Source organism: Excalfactoria chinensis, chromosome 2 (assembly GCF_039878825.1).
Source record: "Excalfactoria chinensis isolate bCotChi1 chromosome 2, bCotChi1.hap2, whole genome shotgun sequence".
Classification (NCBI taxonomy): domain Eukaryota; kingdom Metazoa; phylum Chordata; class Aves; order Galliformes; family Phasianidae; genus Excalfactoria; species Excalfactoria chinensis.
The window spans coordinates 72,211,318-72,229,118 of record NC_092826.1 but is presented as its reverse complement, the minus strand read 5'-3'; the positions used below and the strand labels follow the sequence as shown (position 1 = coordinate 72,229,118).

The 17,801-nt window shown below is 36.4% G+C and overlaps 1 protein-coding gene across 5 annotated transcripts in view; it reads left to right on the top strand.

Moving 5' to 3' along the window:
• Positions 1-17,801, top strand: part of CDH12 (cadherin 12) — a 506,510-nt gene that overhangs the window by 469,061 nt on the left and 19,648 nt on the right. For all 5 annotated transcript variants that reach the window (XM_072327372.1, XM_072327373.1, XM_072327374.1 and 2 more), the window contains one exon: positions 17,023-17,159. In XM_072327372.1, coding sequence (XP_072183473.1) covers positions 17,023-17,159 — 137 coding nt within the window. The remainder of the gene's footprint in view (positions 1-17,022; positions 17,160-17,801) is intronic.

Genomic DNA, 17,801 nt, shown 5'->3' with positions numbered 1-17,801 from the left:
AAATAATTGATTACAAATCTAACTTGGACTATTTAATATAATCCATATTTATTAACTATATATATTTTAAGTCAGCATTGATATTCCTAAAATACAAAATGCATTTTAGATTATCTGTTGTATTCCTATGTAAAGAAATTAACACAAAATTGTCTAGATCCTGTTTCATCAACCCACTATTACCTATTGCTTAAATACTACTAATGTTGCTTGCTTCCCTTTTTTAAGAATGCATCCTTAATTATTTTCTAATACAGAAAACTATTTAGTCGTGGGTCTGTATCACATTGCTTTCCTGACAAATGATTAAAACTTTCATCAACAAAGACAATGATACAAACCTTTTCCCCCAGTGGTAGCCTATGAAAATAGTCCCGCTGTGTCACTGAAAACAATGTTGCATCTTGCAACCAAATAATCTGTAATCATATTGTTGAGCAGTTTTTCATATGGCAGCAGAATCATCATTTCACAGTGGAAAGTTCGTTTGTGTTCTACACAACTCCCTGCTAGGGGATTCAAGTGTTTTACTCACTGATTTGCAACTACACAGGAGATATCACCATTTCAAGGTGGTTTCTCCATACACAGAGTGCAGTAATAGTGAATACTAAGCCATTCTTAGGTGTTCAGTTGACTTTTTTTTTATCCCAAAATAATTATTCGAGTGTCCAGATTCTCATCTATGGTTAAAAGATGCGGAATATCACAAAATACTCTTGTATTTCAACCTAACTTTTCTACTTACTGACCATGAGGAAGTGCAAACTGCAGAACTACTCCCAGCGTTACTTACTGAATTCATATGGTTCATGAGTGAAAGATATGAACTATGATCTAGTACTAGAGATTTCTTAGAGGGGTCCATTCCTACCCAGAATTAAGTCACACATTGAATTCAATGGACTTTGGAAGGAGGTACTTCATTCTAAGGGCAGGAATTTGTTCCAGTAAGCTGGGTGACATCCAGGAAAGACTAAGCTAGAACTCTCAATGCAGTTTTCTTGGTCCAGCTTTGTAAGATGACTTTAATTTCTATAAGTTTTCACATTTCAGTCCTGAAATCTCTTATTTAGTTCTCATTTATCTGAGGATAGATTCAATTATCTGTACTGAATTTGATCTTCTGCAGCTTGAATTCTATGATAAACCATGTATTAACCCAGAACAGATCTGACTGTGATTTTATGCCCTGGAAGAAATCACCCAGTCACCAGACACAACTGGATTTAAGTCCACTGACCACGACCCTTTTGACCTGGCCATCCAGCCAGTGTTTCATCCAGTGGAGTGTACCCCCATCCAAAGCATGGGCATCCAGCTTCTCCATGAGGAAGCTGTGGGGGACAGTGTCAAAGGCCTTACTGAAGTCCAGATAGACCACACTGACAGTCTTACCCTCATCCACCTCATCCACTATCCTCATCCACCTTGTCATAGAATCAAATCAGGTTTCACAAACAGGATCTACCATTCATAAACTCATGCTAATTGGGCCTGATCCCCTGGTTGACCTTTAATTGGTCCATGATGGCTCCCAAGATTCCATAACCTTCCCTGGCACTGAGGTAAGACTGATAGGCCTGTAGCTACCAGGATCACCTTTCTGGCCATTTTTGACAATGGGCATCACATTTACCAATCTCCAGTCCATTAGGATGTGACTGCATGTGATTATAATTTTGAAGCTTACCTTAAGCTATTACTCTCTTTCAGTTGTTTAAAATGTAATTTTTCTCATAGATGCAAAGAATGGATGCAACAATTTCTTCATGTTTTAAGAAGGAGTTTGAACATGCTCCAAGTAAATATGCCATCTAAACAAACATCGAAAAGCAAGTAATGTTCTCTGAGGCAACAGACCATGCCATTTTCTGAGTGGTATAGTCTCTCTACCAATTAATTCAGTTTCTCTGAAATGTTTTCCTACAGCAGTTTGGCCATTAGGATGCCCATTACAACAACAATTGACGGGGAAAAAAGACAAATCTGCACTGTATGCAACAGAAGGCATAATTCTGGGGAACAAAGCAGATAGGAGCAGCTCACATGAAAGGAAGCAGCACAATGTAATAATCCATGCTGCCAGACAAAAAATTTAGCTAGACTTATCAGGAAGGGGAAGGTACCAGCTAAGAGTGGAGGCTGGCTTCGCCTTTTAGAAAAAGAAAAATATTTTGCTGAAAGCCATTAAAAACATTCAGGGTTGTATACTTCTTCTGTTTTCTCCTGCAAATGGAACCAAGTTGTAAGAACATGAATTTTAAATAAGTTTGTTTTGCAGGACGGTATTTGCTAGAGATGATAAAATGAAGGAGCAGAGCACACAAACAGTAAAAAACAGGAAACTAAGCAGAAGGCGAAAAGGGGCCACAGGTATTCAACACCTGCAAGGGTGACTGGCTTTGAAGCTATTTTGGAACATTATTCCACTGCACCTGATTTTCAAACTGCATTAAATCTGGAGTTTATTTATCTCAGGAGAGCTATTCTGTCAATTTCTATTTTCTCCATAGGGCTGCAAGAAATGATCTGCGTAAATGCTAAGATTAAGTCTTAAGTACTTTGTGGACGTTAAAAATCCCAAAGCCCTTCTGAAAAGAAAAGTGATCTCATGTTCTTCTCAGACTCATCTTGTTTACAATGGCTATAAATTATCTAGGAGGGAAAAAAAAGCACCAGTGTCATAAAGCTCATGATAATGTATGTTATTTATGAGTATGCACGTTTTAAAATTCATTACTTCTGGTGCAAGGGATGCTAGAACTTTGAAAATTCACTTCTACATGCACACACACTTTGTAGATGCTAGAGACAGGTATCTAAACAACAAGAAAGTAAAATGGATGGCAAAACAGTGTTACATGCAGAGCTACCTAGAATAGGGAGCTTTATCTAACATTGTATGCGAAGTTTAGCAACTTTACACTAACACCTTTGAAGCTGTCAGATTTCCTAGGGGTTGATATTCTGGCATAAGACATGAAAGGATTTTTGTTCCTAGTGTGAACCCCAGATATGACTCCAATTACAATGAGTCTAACATTCTAAGCCATAGTACTGCCTTTCAGATCTCTGTTTGAGTCAGGAGCTTTGTCTTATGAACCAGGAGAACCACTCAAAGCAAGAAAGCTGTAGGGACTGTGAATTATTCTTCCAAGTCTAGAATCATGGAACCATGATATTAGAAGATAAATAAACCATGTACTAGCCACAGGTCAATCCTTCTCTTAGTATCTTGGGATCAGGACCATTTTCCCAGCATGAACTTCCATAGGAAAAGCCTTATTTATTTTCAGAACTAGTTCACTCTGGTTCAGAAATTGTTATGTATAGGGTCTGTTTTCACAGTTCAGTGCTTTGTCAAATAAAGACTAAGAAAATACAAATAATTAGTTTTTTTCTCTAAACTGTATTTTTAACTTCAACACAAGCAAGTTAAAGTTACCTATGCAAGAGGTTATTCCTTGAATTTCTAATCCCATGGTTCTTCTGAATTGTTTGTGTGTTTATGTGCACTTTTTAAATTTGCTTTTTCTTCAAAGCAATGAATCCTATGACATCAAAATGTTTCTCATATAGTTACATATATACATGGAAAAATTGGGAGATTTATTTCCAGCACTTCATACATTTAATAGCAGATTAAGCAACAGCTATTTTTCTCTGTATGCCATTGTGCTTGAGGGAGACACTGCCAGTTGGTTTTGCATAGATAAATGATGTCAGGGCTTAGGAATTTGGTTCAATTTTTATTGTCTCTAGTGAGTTCTGTACATTGTTCTGTTGTCCCGTCTGTTTCTGTCATCACTTGAGCTCTACTCTGTCCATAGCCTTTATTGAAGTCCCAGTCTCCTCAACTACTTTTCTGAGCTCTGCTCAAAGCATTTATTTATCCAGTCTAACCAATTTAGATTCCTGTACCAGTATCCTGCTCCAGACTTCTATCATTTCCAATGCTCTTTGTTCCTGATACTCCAATATTGTTTCTACATTTCTAGAAAACAACAGGTTTCTATCCCAGCATTTTCCCTGTATCCCAAGGGAGATATTTATCTGACATATTTGCTCTTTGCCCTCTAACATTCCTAATTTGAAGTCTCATTTGCCTCAGTGATCATTTAAGTTCCATAATACACATTTCCATCTACCTACTTATCAGCAAAGCTGGACAAATAACTCTTACTTCCTCCTTCTATATCTCCCACTTTCCTGAATTCTGTTCTCTTCTCTAGCTCTTACAATTTGTCTTCATGACGTGAGACAATCACATCCTCCCTTCCACCTTCCTTCTCCCATACATTCCTCTGCTCAGTGAGGTGGCTTCCTCCTCAGTGTCTGTCTGCTTTTAGAAGACTGAGAGAAAAGTGAATGTTCTTCAACACAAGCCTGAAAAATCTCCATCTTCTGATTATGAACCGTCTTTTGAAAGCAATCATTTTGTTTCAGCTTAATTAATTCCCACTCTTCAGCAGAATCACAGAAATGGGAAGTATCTGCTTTACCTTTACTGTGAAGCAAGATGAGTATAATATTAATTAATTCCCTAATAGTTTACATTAATATGCTTTATTTCACATTTGCAGTGGAGTATGTACCCACAAGTATTCAGTTACATGGCTCATTGACAAGTGACACAGATATATCAGTTGAAGAACTGTGGTGCCTCTGTCCCAGAGATCAGCTGGAGCTGCTCTTAGCCACAATGATAAAAACACACTTTTGTTTTAATCTTAATCTGAAATATGTTGCCTTAAGGCTGAAGGGAACACATGCCACTCCTTGCTAGGATGGTAAACATGCTGCCATTCATTGACCTTGTGTGACATTGAAGCATATTCACTGTGAACAGCCAGAGACTTGAGCTGGAGAACACTCCTTCACGTCTTGGAGCAAATGCAGACTAATTTTTCAATCTGTGTGGGTTTTCATAAGGCTAGCAGGAACATGGAGTAAAGGTGAATATTTTCTGGCTCAAGTCATCAAATGTGTGCTTAGAGGAAAGGTGTAACTTTCCAAGTAACTGATTGCTAGGATTCTTTTGACATGCAATTACTTTTTGTTTTTTCTTTTTCTTTTCTTCTGGAAGCAGTTGTTGTTGGAAATTTTATTTCTCAAATCCAGCAAGGCAAAGGCAAATTAAAACATGGTTTAAAGCTGAGAAAGGCCAATAACCTTTATTTATAGTTAGGAAATTCTAAATGTACTGATACCCATGAAGAACAGCAAGTGGTCTCCTGTTGGCATATGCAATCAGATTAAGCTTTTGAAAATGAGGAGTTTGGAACTAAAAGTATACACAGAAAAAGTATGTTAGAAGTTTAGGCACTACTGCTTTCAGTGATTGACCTGTTTGTGGAGAAAATAGATTCTGAAAATCAAGAGTACATTCAGCTCAAAGGCAGAGAAAAAAAAAAAAAAAAAAAAAAAAAAAAGAACTTGGCAGGGAAAGCTTTTAAATTAACTGAGAATACCTAAGAAGTCAGAGAGAGAGGAAGGAAGCAATATGACTGTAATAGCTCTGGTTTACTTCACAGCACTTCTACCACCTGGTGATGTGATCTTACAAAGCCGGTTCACATCCCACAGGCACACACTGTCATTTTATTTCAGCTCAAATAATAGTCTTTCTAGTTTTTGATCAAGAGCTCTTACTGCAAATTTCTCCAGCAATGGATTTTTCAAACTTTCTAAAAAGCAATTGTGAGATTAAAGCAGAGGTTTAATGGTTGCAGCCATGTCACCTCAAGCTGTGAACCTCTCATGGCTTGACACTAAGGGAATTATGAAGGGTCAGGTCTTAAACCAATATCTAAGCAAAGCTTATCTGCTTCATGTAACATTGTTAGTTGGTTATTCTGCACAGTCATGCACAGAGTCAAATTTGAAATATTATTTCCATTTTAAATTTAAGATTCCCAGCATTTTTAATTATATATCTTCTGGTCTTTTCCATAAGCATGTCTATTTTAACCATAGTGGTATGAACAGATTTCAAGTCCTATCAGTCTGAATTTCTCCTTTAGTTGTTTGCAAACCTATTTTATATCCTAAAATGATCAATTTTATGGCTGCGATTAAGAAATCATTGTGTTTAAGCAAGAGTTCCTAATATATTTGATCATTTGCTTGCAGGCATTAATGTCATTTAAACAGTTTTGTTGTTTTGTTTTTTTTCAAAGACACATTTTGGGATCTACATGTGTTGAAATTTCAGTCTCATCCTGACTGTGGATCTGCAGATGAATCTCATGAACTTCCATCTCCCATCCAAAACGCTATTCTCCTTTCCAGCTGTGATAATAGCACAGAATCACTCCAGGTGGCTCTGGATGTGAGAGGAGCAAAGCTTATCAGAATACAGTGCTGAGGTTCAGTGTGGCCAAATAGAAAAGGAATGCTGTGGAGGCAGTAAGAAACAAAAATATAGTCTATGGAGGAAACGTGACACAGAAATTCCAGCTCACATAGGAGGGGAGCAGAACCAATTTTGGAGGCAAATGACTGGACCTGATGTGGCTTGTGTCAGGCCATCAGGCCATAGGGAAACAAAGATGTGCTCACCAAGCACTTTCTACCTAGGGCTCTCATGAAGAAATCTTTATAAAGGTGACTCCATAATGACATTATTCTCTATGGATTCTGGGTTTCATTATATAAGCAGAGGACTGAACAGGACAATTGATAAAGGAAAACTTGGCTGATCTCATAGTGGCAGAACCATCCCAAATAATCCTTTATAAGCATTTCACCAGACTGGGCTTGAAGCAGCAATACAGCCTCCACTTCCTGACTGCTTTGTTTGCATCTGCTGGTGACCCAGGTCAGTCCCAGGTGAGGATCCAAGCTAGTAATAAATCCTCCTCTGAGCCGCAGTTTTCTCTGGAGTCAGCATGACTGCTGTTTTTTGCTTTTTCTCTGATTGTCTCAACACTTTACTTCAGCTGTGGGAAAAAAAAAAAAAAAAAAAAAAAAAAAAGATTTATTCAGATTTTAGTTTCCAAAAGAGGTATAGAGCAAAGCTAATATTTATGTGACACAAAGGAAAGTCATCAAAGATTGTTCTTGCTAAATTTATGCTTTGAGGTGTCTTGCCTTAGCACTTTATTGTACAGTAAACCATTTCAGCCAGAGTGAAGGACCCAGGCAGCATAACACAGCTTCATTTCTCTGTTCTGTTCCCTGGTGCAGCTAGTGCATAATGAAGTTTTAGCTTCTGCAGAGGCTAAACATCTGATGGAGCAGCCCACATCCCTTGGCCCTCTCTGTTTTCCTAGGGTTTCAAGGCAGGAGGCATTTAACTTCCTTTGCTCTCTAGCTTTCTGTACTCCCTCTATCCACTGATAGCAGTACTGAAGTGAATCTAGACACCCAGCATGGCAGACCTTTTCCACACCAAACAGCAGCAGAACAGTAGACCTTCACTAAGTTGGAGCGGCCCCTCCAGCCACCAGGTGGTAGAGCTGCAGAGCACAATAGGGGGAGCACCATGGGGGACAAACCTGCACTTCACAAATTCAGAGTGAAATGGTGTTCAGAGCCTACAATCTGTGGTTCTGGTAGACTAAGTGCTTTCACGTTTTCCTACCATAGAAGTATAGAAAATTCAGGTTGAAGAGTTGGAAGGGGTTAAACTGAATGTGCCTCCTGCTGCTTCACATTCTTACAATGTTCTTCCTCCTCCAAATTACTGAAGCTTGATTAAACTGCAGGACAGAGCTGCCTTCCACCATGCTGTCCTGTGGTTCTGCTTGCTCAATGAGGCAGTGTAAATGATGTTAAAACTCGATAAAAACAATGCATTTTCTGATGCGACAATGTCTTTTGATAAGATACTCAGCCTGTAATGAGAAACGCAAAAGCAGAAAATGGAGCTGACTGCAAGGGTTGATAAACAAATGAACAAAATCTTTAGATGTAGAGTGGGGAGGAAGCAGTGGAAGTTGTTGACAGGCAGTACTGGCAGTTTGGAAGGGCTGATAACTCAGCTGCAGCATGTTTTATTTCCCATATTGTCTAGCATGTTTTACGGAAATTCTTATGTAAGATTTATAAGGCTTATGAAAAGTTTAAGAGCTTCTCAACAGATTCTGACCTATTGTTAGAGCCTGGGTGTCTGCAGCCACTGCTTCTCAGTCAACTCTGCAAATTACTCCATTTTGTCCAAAGAAGCAAAGTATAATTTGTTTGCACTGCTACTTATCGTTACATATCACGTAAACTCCTGACTGCTAAAATCACTAATCTTCATTTTAAAATTCATAAATATGTACTAACATATGAAGGAGTGTGAACCCAACCATGAGGAATGCAGGCGAATCAAACTATATTATTTTTTTTTCAAATGGAAAATGTCCTGTTGTCTGAAAGACATGAGGATGATGATCATGAGTCAATCTAACAAGAAAGGTTTGCTCCTTCTTCCAGGCTGGACAAATTCCTTCTAGCCTTCTCTATAGCATCAGAGTCTGATATGCAGTGTTTGTATAGCTGTGGTTCTTCTGGGATCTGGACAGTATCTGGAGGATTACCCAAAGTGTGGGATATGAGAGTAAACTTCTTTGGAATGACCACTAATGCCTTAGAAGCATTCTCAGGAATGCTAATGCCTGAAACAGTGTTCAGCAAAGGTACAGAAAACTTCTGCTCCCATTAACAGAGGCAGCTTAGTAAATTATTTAAACAAATAAACAAGAAAAGGCAACCTTGCAGAAAAGCACCCGCCACTTTGGAACATTATCACATCTTTTACAATATTTGTTTAACAACAGGAAAATTTTACAGCAAGACATCAGATGTTATTTTGCTGTTACTAACTTTAGACTTTTCTGGTAACAGTGAATATGAATTAAATTTGTATGCCATGGTAAATATATTTCTCTAGATTTGCTACCTCTAAGCAAAAGAACGCAGAATTAAAACCAGACTACTAAGAATATAATTTCTGTACCAGAGGTCCAATTTCTTTTCACAATACTGAGCAATTTAATTTTTAATGTTGATATTAACAGATGTTGATATTAACAGAACTGAGGTTGATAAAAGAGTATTTTATTTTATTAAATATATTTAACCTTCTATGTATATAGAACTTAGTATGGACAAAGCACCACAGTTACTGGGTTGCATTTTGGAAAGGGACCTGAAAATATACTAGAAAGAACCTTGTGGTTGTATTAAAACAGGAAAACATGAGTTATATGCAAAGACTTGTGTTTGCTAGTGTTTGGCGAGTAGTTAATTATACCTTATTTTATATTTTCATGTTGTAGAGAAGAGAAAAAATGATATTTACTATTGCTGCATTCATAAAAATTTTCAAGACAGCATTTTTAAGTTAATAGCGAATCACAAGACTCAGAATTAAGGGTAATCTTTAAATCAAATGAGAGTATGAAAAAACGTCTAAAGTTACTTAATATTGATTCAGTGCTGCTGCCCTAAAGAATAATTTAATAATCTATTCGGTTCAGCCCTAAAAACAGATAACTGAGGTTATTATCATTTAGATCAGGAAAATCTTCATGGTTTTTTGTTTGTTTGTTTGTTTTTTGTTTTTGTTGTTGTTGTTGTTGTTGTTTTGTTTTTTGTTTGTTTTTTAATTATTTATTTTATGTTTTTTAACCGTATGGCTTCTCTAAGCATGCATAATGTATAGAGAACTTGTATTAAAAACCCATATTGCATCTTTAGTAAAATTATGACAATCATCCTCAGTCTTGACTGGAAGTGCAGGTACTTCCAGTGATCAGCCATCAGGAGCTGAAGAGTTTAGCACTTACATTTGAGAAGAGCAGAAGTCAGCAGGGCCATAAAGAACTGATGTTTCAAGTCCACATGTACGTATGTGTGATGTTTTTTTGATATTTACACAATGATAACTCACTAAATGTATAATTATAGGAACTACAGCAAGGAAGTTTTGTCATCAGGATGGGAGTTTGAAGGATACAAACTTGTTTGCTTGCTTAAACTTCTCTGATATTTTAATTTCTTTCAGGCTTGACTTGAGCTAGGGATGTCGTGTTTCTCATTTTAGATGCAATTTGCTGTTTCCATACTTTTTAGTAACAGCAGTCTTAAAAGATAATAAAAAAATAAAAAAAAAGTGTTCATAATTTAAATATTTCAAACTGAATCATAGAGCAGATTTGCAACAGTATGTTTCACTGTTTCACATGAAGATAATATGCCCTTGTATGTGTCATATACATCAGTATTACAGGGACTAATGGGATTATTCAATCCATCTTTCTAAAAATTTCCCTGACTGTACTTTACCCAGCATAGCTTTACAGTGCCAAGTAACAGAACTGGTATCGTTTATCTTTTGTGCAGTGTAATATACATCACCACCAGAAAGATTTTGCTGCATAACAAAATTTTTTCCTTCTGAATTTCATCCTTCCACTCCTCTGTGCTGAACAAAATAATATCTTCCTTTTCATGGTGTTTAAGCCCTTCAGCTATCTGCAGACAATTATCATTTCTTCCTTTTGTCATCTCTTATCCAAGCTAAACATATTTTAGCTCTGTTAATCTTTCCTAAAAATTCATCCTGCCTACACCTACGACAGTTTTTCTTGGGCTTCCATCATCTCTCTATGATATCTGTCTGATGATGTGATGGCCAAAATCTGTTGTGGAGGTGCCATTTTCTCAACAGCTAGTTATATGTAGAGATCTATTAATTCTTAGCTGCGGTGCATGAATGTGGTACAGAAGAAAATTCCTTTGGACTTTCAAGTAGTCACATCACATATCAAGTCTCATTTGCATTCTTCTAGTCCCTCAAATCTTTTGCCAGTCCTGCTTTACATTTTTCTTTCATCTATTTAATTATGTATGTGTTGGAACTACAAAAAATCCTAACTGCTCATAATTTCCAACTGAATCTTTGTATCTTTTGTTTATGTTTATACTTTTTTTTTTCTTTCTTATTATCTACACATTATTTTATATGATAGGTGGTACTTAATTGTCCCAAGTTAGCATAAGTTCTGCATTTCATTTACCAGCAATTCAATATTTTAATAAAAATTAAAATGAACTCTATTTAATCAATCTAAGGTCACATACACAAATAGAGATCTACAATATCAGAAAAAATAGTCATTCTTTGCCTTTTTTTTTTTTCTGGTAACATCACTCTCCCAAAAATCAGTGTTCTAAATCATTAAGTTCCAGAATTTGCTTTATTTCAGCAAAGTTTGAGATGAACAGTTTCAAGTTAAGATATTTATATAAAACATCATCTCTATCAACTACGTTATTTGTTCCTCTTGTAATAAACAAACCATCAGGAATTTTTCAGGAAATATTCATTCTGAAAAAAGCTACAGCATCCTCAAGCCATTAATCTTCAAATATCTAATTGCTAGTTGTGCTTAGCTCATCATATTGCCACTACATTTTTTTAGCTTGTAGTTACTCCTTAAAATGAGGCACTTATAAATTCAGAAAGATAAAGAAGGTTCACTAAAACCCATATCTTCTGAAGATAGTCACTCAGCTGTGTCTGAGGATTTTGGCCCTTAGTAAAAAAATGTAGCCTTTACTGGGACAGTTAACTTTCTCTCGTTTGAAGATGAACATCTACTTTGTCCTTTTGTCATCAATGTTTCTATTTATTCCCATGATCATTCTCCAGAAATCAATCAAAGACTGTGTTCCTGTATTTTTTTTTTTTAATTCCCATAATCCTCAACATTCAGAATCCAGAATAACTAATTTGCATAGATCAGTTTTCCGTACATGTTGCTTATTTGCTCCATGCCAACAGAACTTTCAGTAACAATTCTCCCAAACCAGTTAAAATAAAACCTCTCAGGTGGGTAATATTAAGCAATATTAAACAATGATCCAGCCTGGACTAAGAGAGTCATCTTTGCTTTATTCAACTGAGTTGCCTAAATCAAGATCTGCTTCACAATACAACCCTTCAGGTGACTGCAGGGAGCCCCAGGCAATCTAAGATCTGCCTTAGCCCGTCTGAGATCTACAGGATCCTCTTCCTCCCACCACTGATAGTGAGGGCTTTCCAGAGTGGCTAGGGAAGGAACAGACTAGTGACACAAGAGAGCACATTCAATGAAAATATTATTAGAAAGCACCCAAGCAGTCAAGAAACTTCAGAAAGTGAAAGAAAGGATCTTTGCTCTTTCCAGTATGATTCAGGTTCAAAGAAAGGCATTAAGTACATACTTGAAGTTGGAAAAAATATATGGATTGGAAAAGCATAGTTAAAAACGTGCTTTCTCTTAAAAATGATGCTTCTTTTTATCACACGAAGGAATTTTCCAACATCTAAAATACTTCATTCCAGTGCTTCGGTTTGGCATGCTGTAGTTGGAGAAATAGGATGCTTTCTAAATTGGGATCGGCAGCCAAATCATTCAGTGTATGGACAGAAAAATTGTGATTTGGGTTTTCTTAGAGTCACCATCTGGGTCTGCTTCAGCTACAGTTTTACAGTAGAAATGGGAATACAGAAAAGACAATTTACACTGATGAATGGCATGAATGATGTGGAACAACCCAAAGACAAATATAAAAAGTACTGGAATGTCCCCCTTTCATTTTTCTTTTCTTCTTTTCGAAGACTGGTTTTAATTACTCCTGCTTGTTTGTTGAACAGTAAAATAAAAGAGAAAAAGAGTATTTAAATGTGTTATTGTTCAGTGAATTGGTTAATTCATTTTCTTCTTGCCAATTTCAGTTGAATATGCTTTCAGATAATTTGCTGCATCCATGCTAGTAAAGCAGGAACAAGTTTTGTCCTAGTGCTTTTAGCATAATGGCATCTCTAGGTGTATGGTCCAAGCTTCCCTTCCCTTCTTAGTATGCAAACAGTGACAGTGTTTGTAGGCAGCACTTTTCATTCACTTTTCCTTTAGCAACTTGACTTAGTAAGAGTTCTCCTCATGCTCACCATTCTGTCGAGGATGGACCCCACAGTTCTCAAGGCTATTTCTGCTGGGCAGAGGAAGTCTCTTCTACAATTTTAGGACCAAAGAACCCTGATCAAGTCCTGGGTTCCATGGCCTTCTGTGCATACTGCCACCTCCCACTACTCCTTAGCATGACCTGTCATCACACATCTCCGTACCAGCAGCAGGACAGCTGTCTGGATCATTTATTCACGGCATAACAGCCTGAAGCAACTGAAGTTGTCTGCTTGATGGCTCAGAGTTCATACTGTCCTCACAAGGATGATCTGCTTTTGCTTATGAATTCAACACCCCTCCCACAAGCACTCTGCTATCGTCTGTGCTGCAGCTACAGTAGACATAGTCTTTCTCAGAGCCCACTTGTGAGCCACAGCCCATTCACCATTTAGCCAAAATGAATGCAGATTATTATGTGAGCTCCTTAAGAGGGCAGTGTGTTTTGTGAACACTCTCAGTGAGAGTCCTCCAGGTTTGGCTCCAATTATTTTATAAATCAAATATTTCCACTCTCTCTCCTCTATCCTACTTGATGTACAAATACAGCTATTGTTGGGAAGACCGAAACAATGTTAGTAAAGATACATCCTTCCACACTTATTCCCACTCAATAATATAACCTCCAACACAGTCCTCTGCTGAGCAGTATATGCAGGGAGTTATGTTATACGAAGTGTCTTCTTTGACAGTGACTATGAGCTATGTATCAACATCCAGATACTGAGATCTCCTAGGAGGCCAGTTCAGGTGCTTCTGAAATAATATATTGCTGCTATGTCCAGAGTAAACAAGTGAGGCTGTGCCAATGCACCCTAACTTTTCCAGGAGAGAGCTGCCTCTTGGAATTAGTGCACTGACCTGTTTCACAGGAAGTCTAGGCAGTTAAACAAACCAAGCTCAGTTGTTTCAAACTGCTAGAGCATGACTAGAAGATCTAGACAGCTGTCCTAATAACAGCCATTTCAACAGCAGTCCTCTCTGTGTCAGTCTAACAAGAAATGTCAGGCTTTGTGTTCCAGATACCTGGGTCTGTCTCTGGTAAGTTACTGAGTTTTTCATACTGGCAGCTCTTTTTTCAGTTCTTTTTTTCTTGAAAGTGATTTTTCTGTTTGCTTATGTATTTGTTTTTTGGGTTGTTTTTTGTTTGTTGTTGTTTTGTTTTGTTTTTTTTTTTGCTTTTTGTTTTTTTGTTTGGTTGTTTTTTTGTGAGTATTGTGTTTGTTTTTTTTTTTTTGTTTGTTTGGTTGGTTGGTTAGTTTTTTTTGCTTGTTTGTTTGTTCTTGGTTTTGGTTTTTTGTTACTTATTTTCTTCCCCCCAGAGGAAAAGATAGAATTCAGGTCTTAAGAAAAGACAAAGTTTTGCAGTGCTCCTTACAGAAAATCTCACACTGAATGCCAGACTGTATGAAAAAAATACTTTTGGGCCATAAAAGAAAACTTCCCTTCTTTCAGGGTCTTCCCCAAATTAGACCTTTGAAATTCTTCAACAATTCCCATTTAAAAAGTAGCCAGAGTTCCATTCATTCTTTTGCTAAGCATTACAAATTTACTGAAGTGAGAGAACGCAATTCTATGTCCAGAAGAGCAGTCAGTGAGAGGATCTTCTCATAGATTTTATTATTATTATTATTATTTTATTTTATTTTTTTCCCACGGGTACTGCACATAGACTGACCGTGAAAGGAAAGAGAAAGGATATTTGCCTTTTTTAATTAGAGAATATATATTTTACACAACACATCTCCAATACTTTTGTTTCTCTTCACTATCTAGTCTAATTTGGGGTCTGAAATAACTATTCCATTCCTATTTTTAACATATGAGCCTTCTTTACCATAAAAAAAAGAAGAAAGGCATGTCTTCAAACATAATACCAAAGTAATAAATAAATAAACTCATAAAAAATACCAACAATTTTGGCATAGTAATATCCACATTTTGAATGCAAATAAAGACAATGAATTTTGAAGAACTATTACAACCATAAAATCTGATTTTATTACAATTGTTCTATTTGCACTGATCTAGCTTTCTCTGAAGCCAGAGGAATTCTGGCATTAGCTTCATGAGGAGTAGTGCCAGTCTTGCAAAGTTTATCTGGGACTTTGACCCTGCTGCGTTTAGGAGTACACATAATGAGTTTACGCATGAAGTGAACCACCTGTGTGAATGCTTGCAGATAGATTATTAGATTCTGATCTTACAAGTATTTGTTATTAAATTCAACTTTGGAAACAACAGTGTTCAAACTGAGTATGATTTCAGTAGTTTTAAAGCCTCATGGTGAAGGATCTTAATCACACTTCTGCTACTTTGAACCTGTATTTTCTTTGACTCATACTGTTGGTGTGCAGGATACTTAGATGGAGCTGATTTTCCACAGGCTGAAGATAAGTTACTTTCTCATGCTTTGACAGAACTTATTTGTTTGTGGCTGAGTATGTAATATAATCTATTAAAAATGAAAAGTATGAACAATTAATTTCACTGTTCTTGAGAGAGCAAACAGTGTTTCTAAGAAATGGCATATACATTTTTCATATTTTTTATGTTAACAAAGTTTTGAATGAGATTGAAATTCCATATGTGGATAGAAAATGCACCTGCTCAGCTGTGTAAAAGGATACAGCAGGATTTTAGCAAATCATAGGTGAGGCTCCTCAAATAAAACAGTGAACTGATCCTGATGACTGTCAATTGAAGTAAACTATTTCATCTACAGGCAGGATATTCTAATAATATTGATTCAATGAAATGGTATGCTCTATTGTGAATTTTTTTATTACTTAAATCTCATTTTGTTATTAACATTCATGAGTCCCATTCTAAGGCAATGTGCAATTCATGTTTTTGTAACACTGCTTCCTTCTGTAGAAATAAGCTTGGTGTTTAACATTGCATTACAAATACATTCTTTCCACAAATTATACTAATCAGAAGAGGAACTATCTTCTGATTTTAGTCTCGCTGATCTACATGCAGTGAGGTGTCATAGGTATATTCCTCTGGCCTTTCTGAACTTCTAAACTTAACTGTTGCTGAATGCCACTCTTTCTTATTGCCTATTGCTCACAAATATGTTTCTCATTTTCATCCTGCCTGGTTTTTGAGAAACACAATCTAGGTATGAAGAGAGCAGCAATGAAAAGGAAATTAGTTGCTGGCGGCACTGCATCAGAAGAATTATTCTGTTATGCCTATAAACAGTAGCATCAAATGAGAAAATAAACCTTCAAATTAATTAGCATTTAAGGGAAATGGTTTTGGAGTAATTATCAGATTGCTTTTAAGTGGCTACATTTACAAGCATGTCTCTTCTTTCTAATATGTCCTTGGTAGGGACAAATAACAAACAGATACACATTTTGAGTTTTGATTTCATCCTGTGTTCATCCTTTTTTTGCGAAAGAATAAAAAAAAAAAAAAAAAAAAAAGGTTCCCCATTCCTCTCAACTCCAGTGAAAGTCAGACTTGTTCCTTCTTTCCAAAAGCAAAGAGCCTTTTAGTGCTGCTGTGTAACTAAGGGTAATAAGCCTACTGAGGTCTTCTATACTATGATTGCTCCAATATTCTTCTGATAAAGGACCTCTAAGTAAGTAGGCTGTACTAACAGTTGTTCTACCAAGACATCTCTCTGTCAGCCCATTAAGTATTTTGTAACTATGAATATGTGTAAAGAGACCAGATGTGAGCCACTATCCATCACTAAGTAAGCACTGTTTCACAGCTTTTATCTTTTTCCCTGTGAGCTTCTCTAGTGCTTTATAAAGTGACAGGCGTAAGTGATCATGTCAACAAAAGCTGTGCATCAACATCTTGGGAACCCATTTTCAAATAATCTGAACAGGAGAAGTACTAAATCTTTTATTATATACTCATTTTTCCCCTTGAACATTCCAACTCTATAATAAATAAATAAATAAACAAACAAATTATAGCTTATTGTCTTCTTCCTGCAAAGATGGTAATAGCTGGGAAGAGAAAAATATCAGCTCCAGTAGCTAGACTGCTGTTATGATAAATGTATAAGCACTGTACATTTGCATCTACTCTATTTAATATTTTTCATATACAGATACTTCATCGACTGGAAGAATGATGTGGACAGCTACTTTACAATAGATGCTAATGAAGGAACCATTGCTACTAACGAATTACTGGACAGAGAAAGCACAGCACAGTACAATTTTTCTATAATTGCAAGTAAAGTTAGTAAGTATGATACAAATTGAATTAATATGCTAATGTGTTTTTTTTTGTTGTTGTTGTTTTTTTTTTTTTTCAGAATGTATTGCTTGAGCATAAATATGCTGTAAAGAGTGCATATATTACCAAGAAATGATTTAGAAAGGCCTGATAAATATCATTTTCACAGACTATGACATTCAAACAGGCTTGCATAGTAATTGTCTTCTAGTAGTCCTCATGCAAGAACAATCCCTTCAGAAGCTGAAAAATCTTATCAGCAAGAATGCTTGAAATCAGAAGAGAATGTATAGAGACCTTCCTCCATACATAAACATTCATTTAATTCTCAGACAAGAATTACAGTCAAATTGAGGCATAATAGCATGCTAATAATTTAGAGCACTAAATGAATCAACCTGTGTGCTGTCTTGTTGATTTTGAGTATTCTCTCTGCCCAAGTCTCTTTCCTCTTAACCACTTGTTTTCTATTACTGTATGATTGTTGGTTTTGTTTGTTTTATTTCTTTCTGCCTTCTCATGTAAAGCTTTTATTTTCAGATAAGTCCTCCCTTATTCTCACGTATTAAGTAGCTCCAACTTTCTTCACTGCCATTCTATGTAGCATCTGTAGAATTCCTCCTTCATGATCCTGTCAAAATGAAAGTC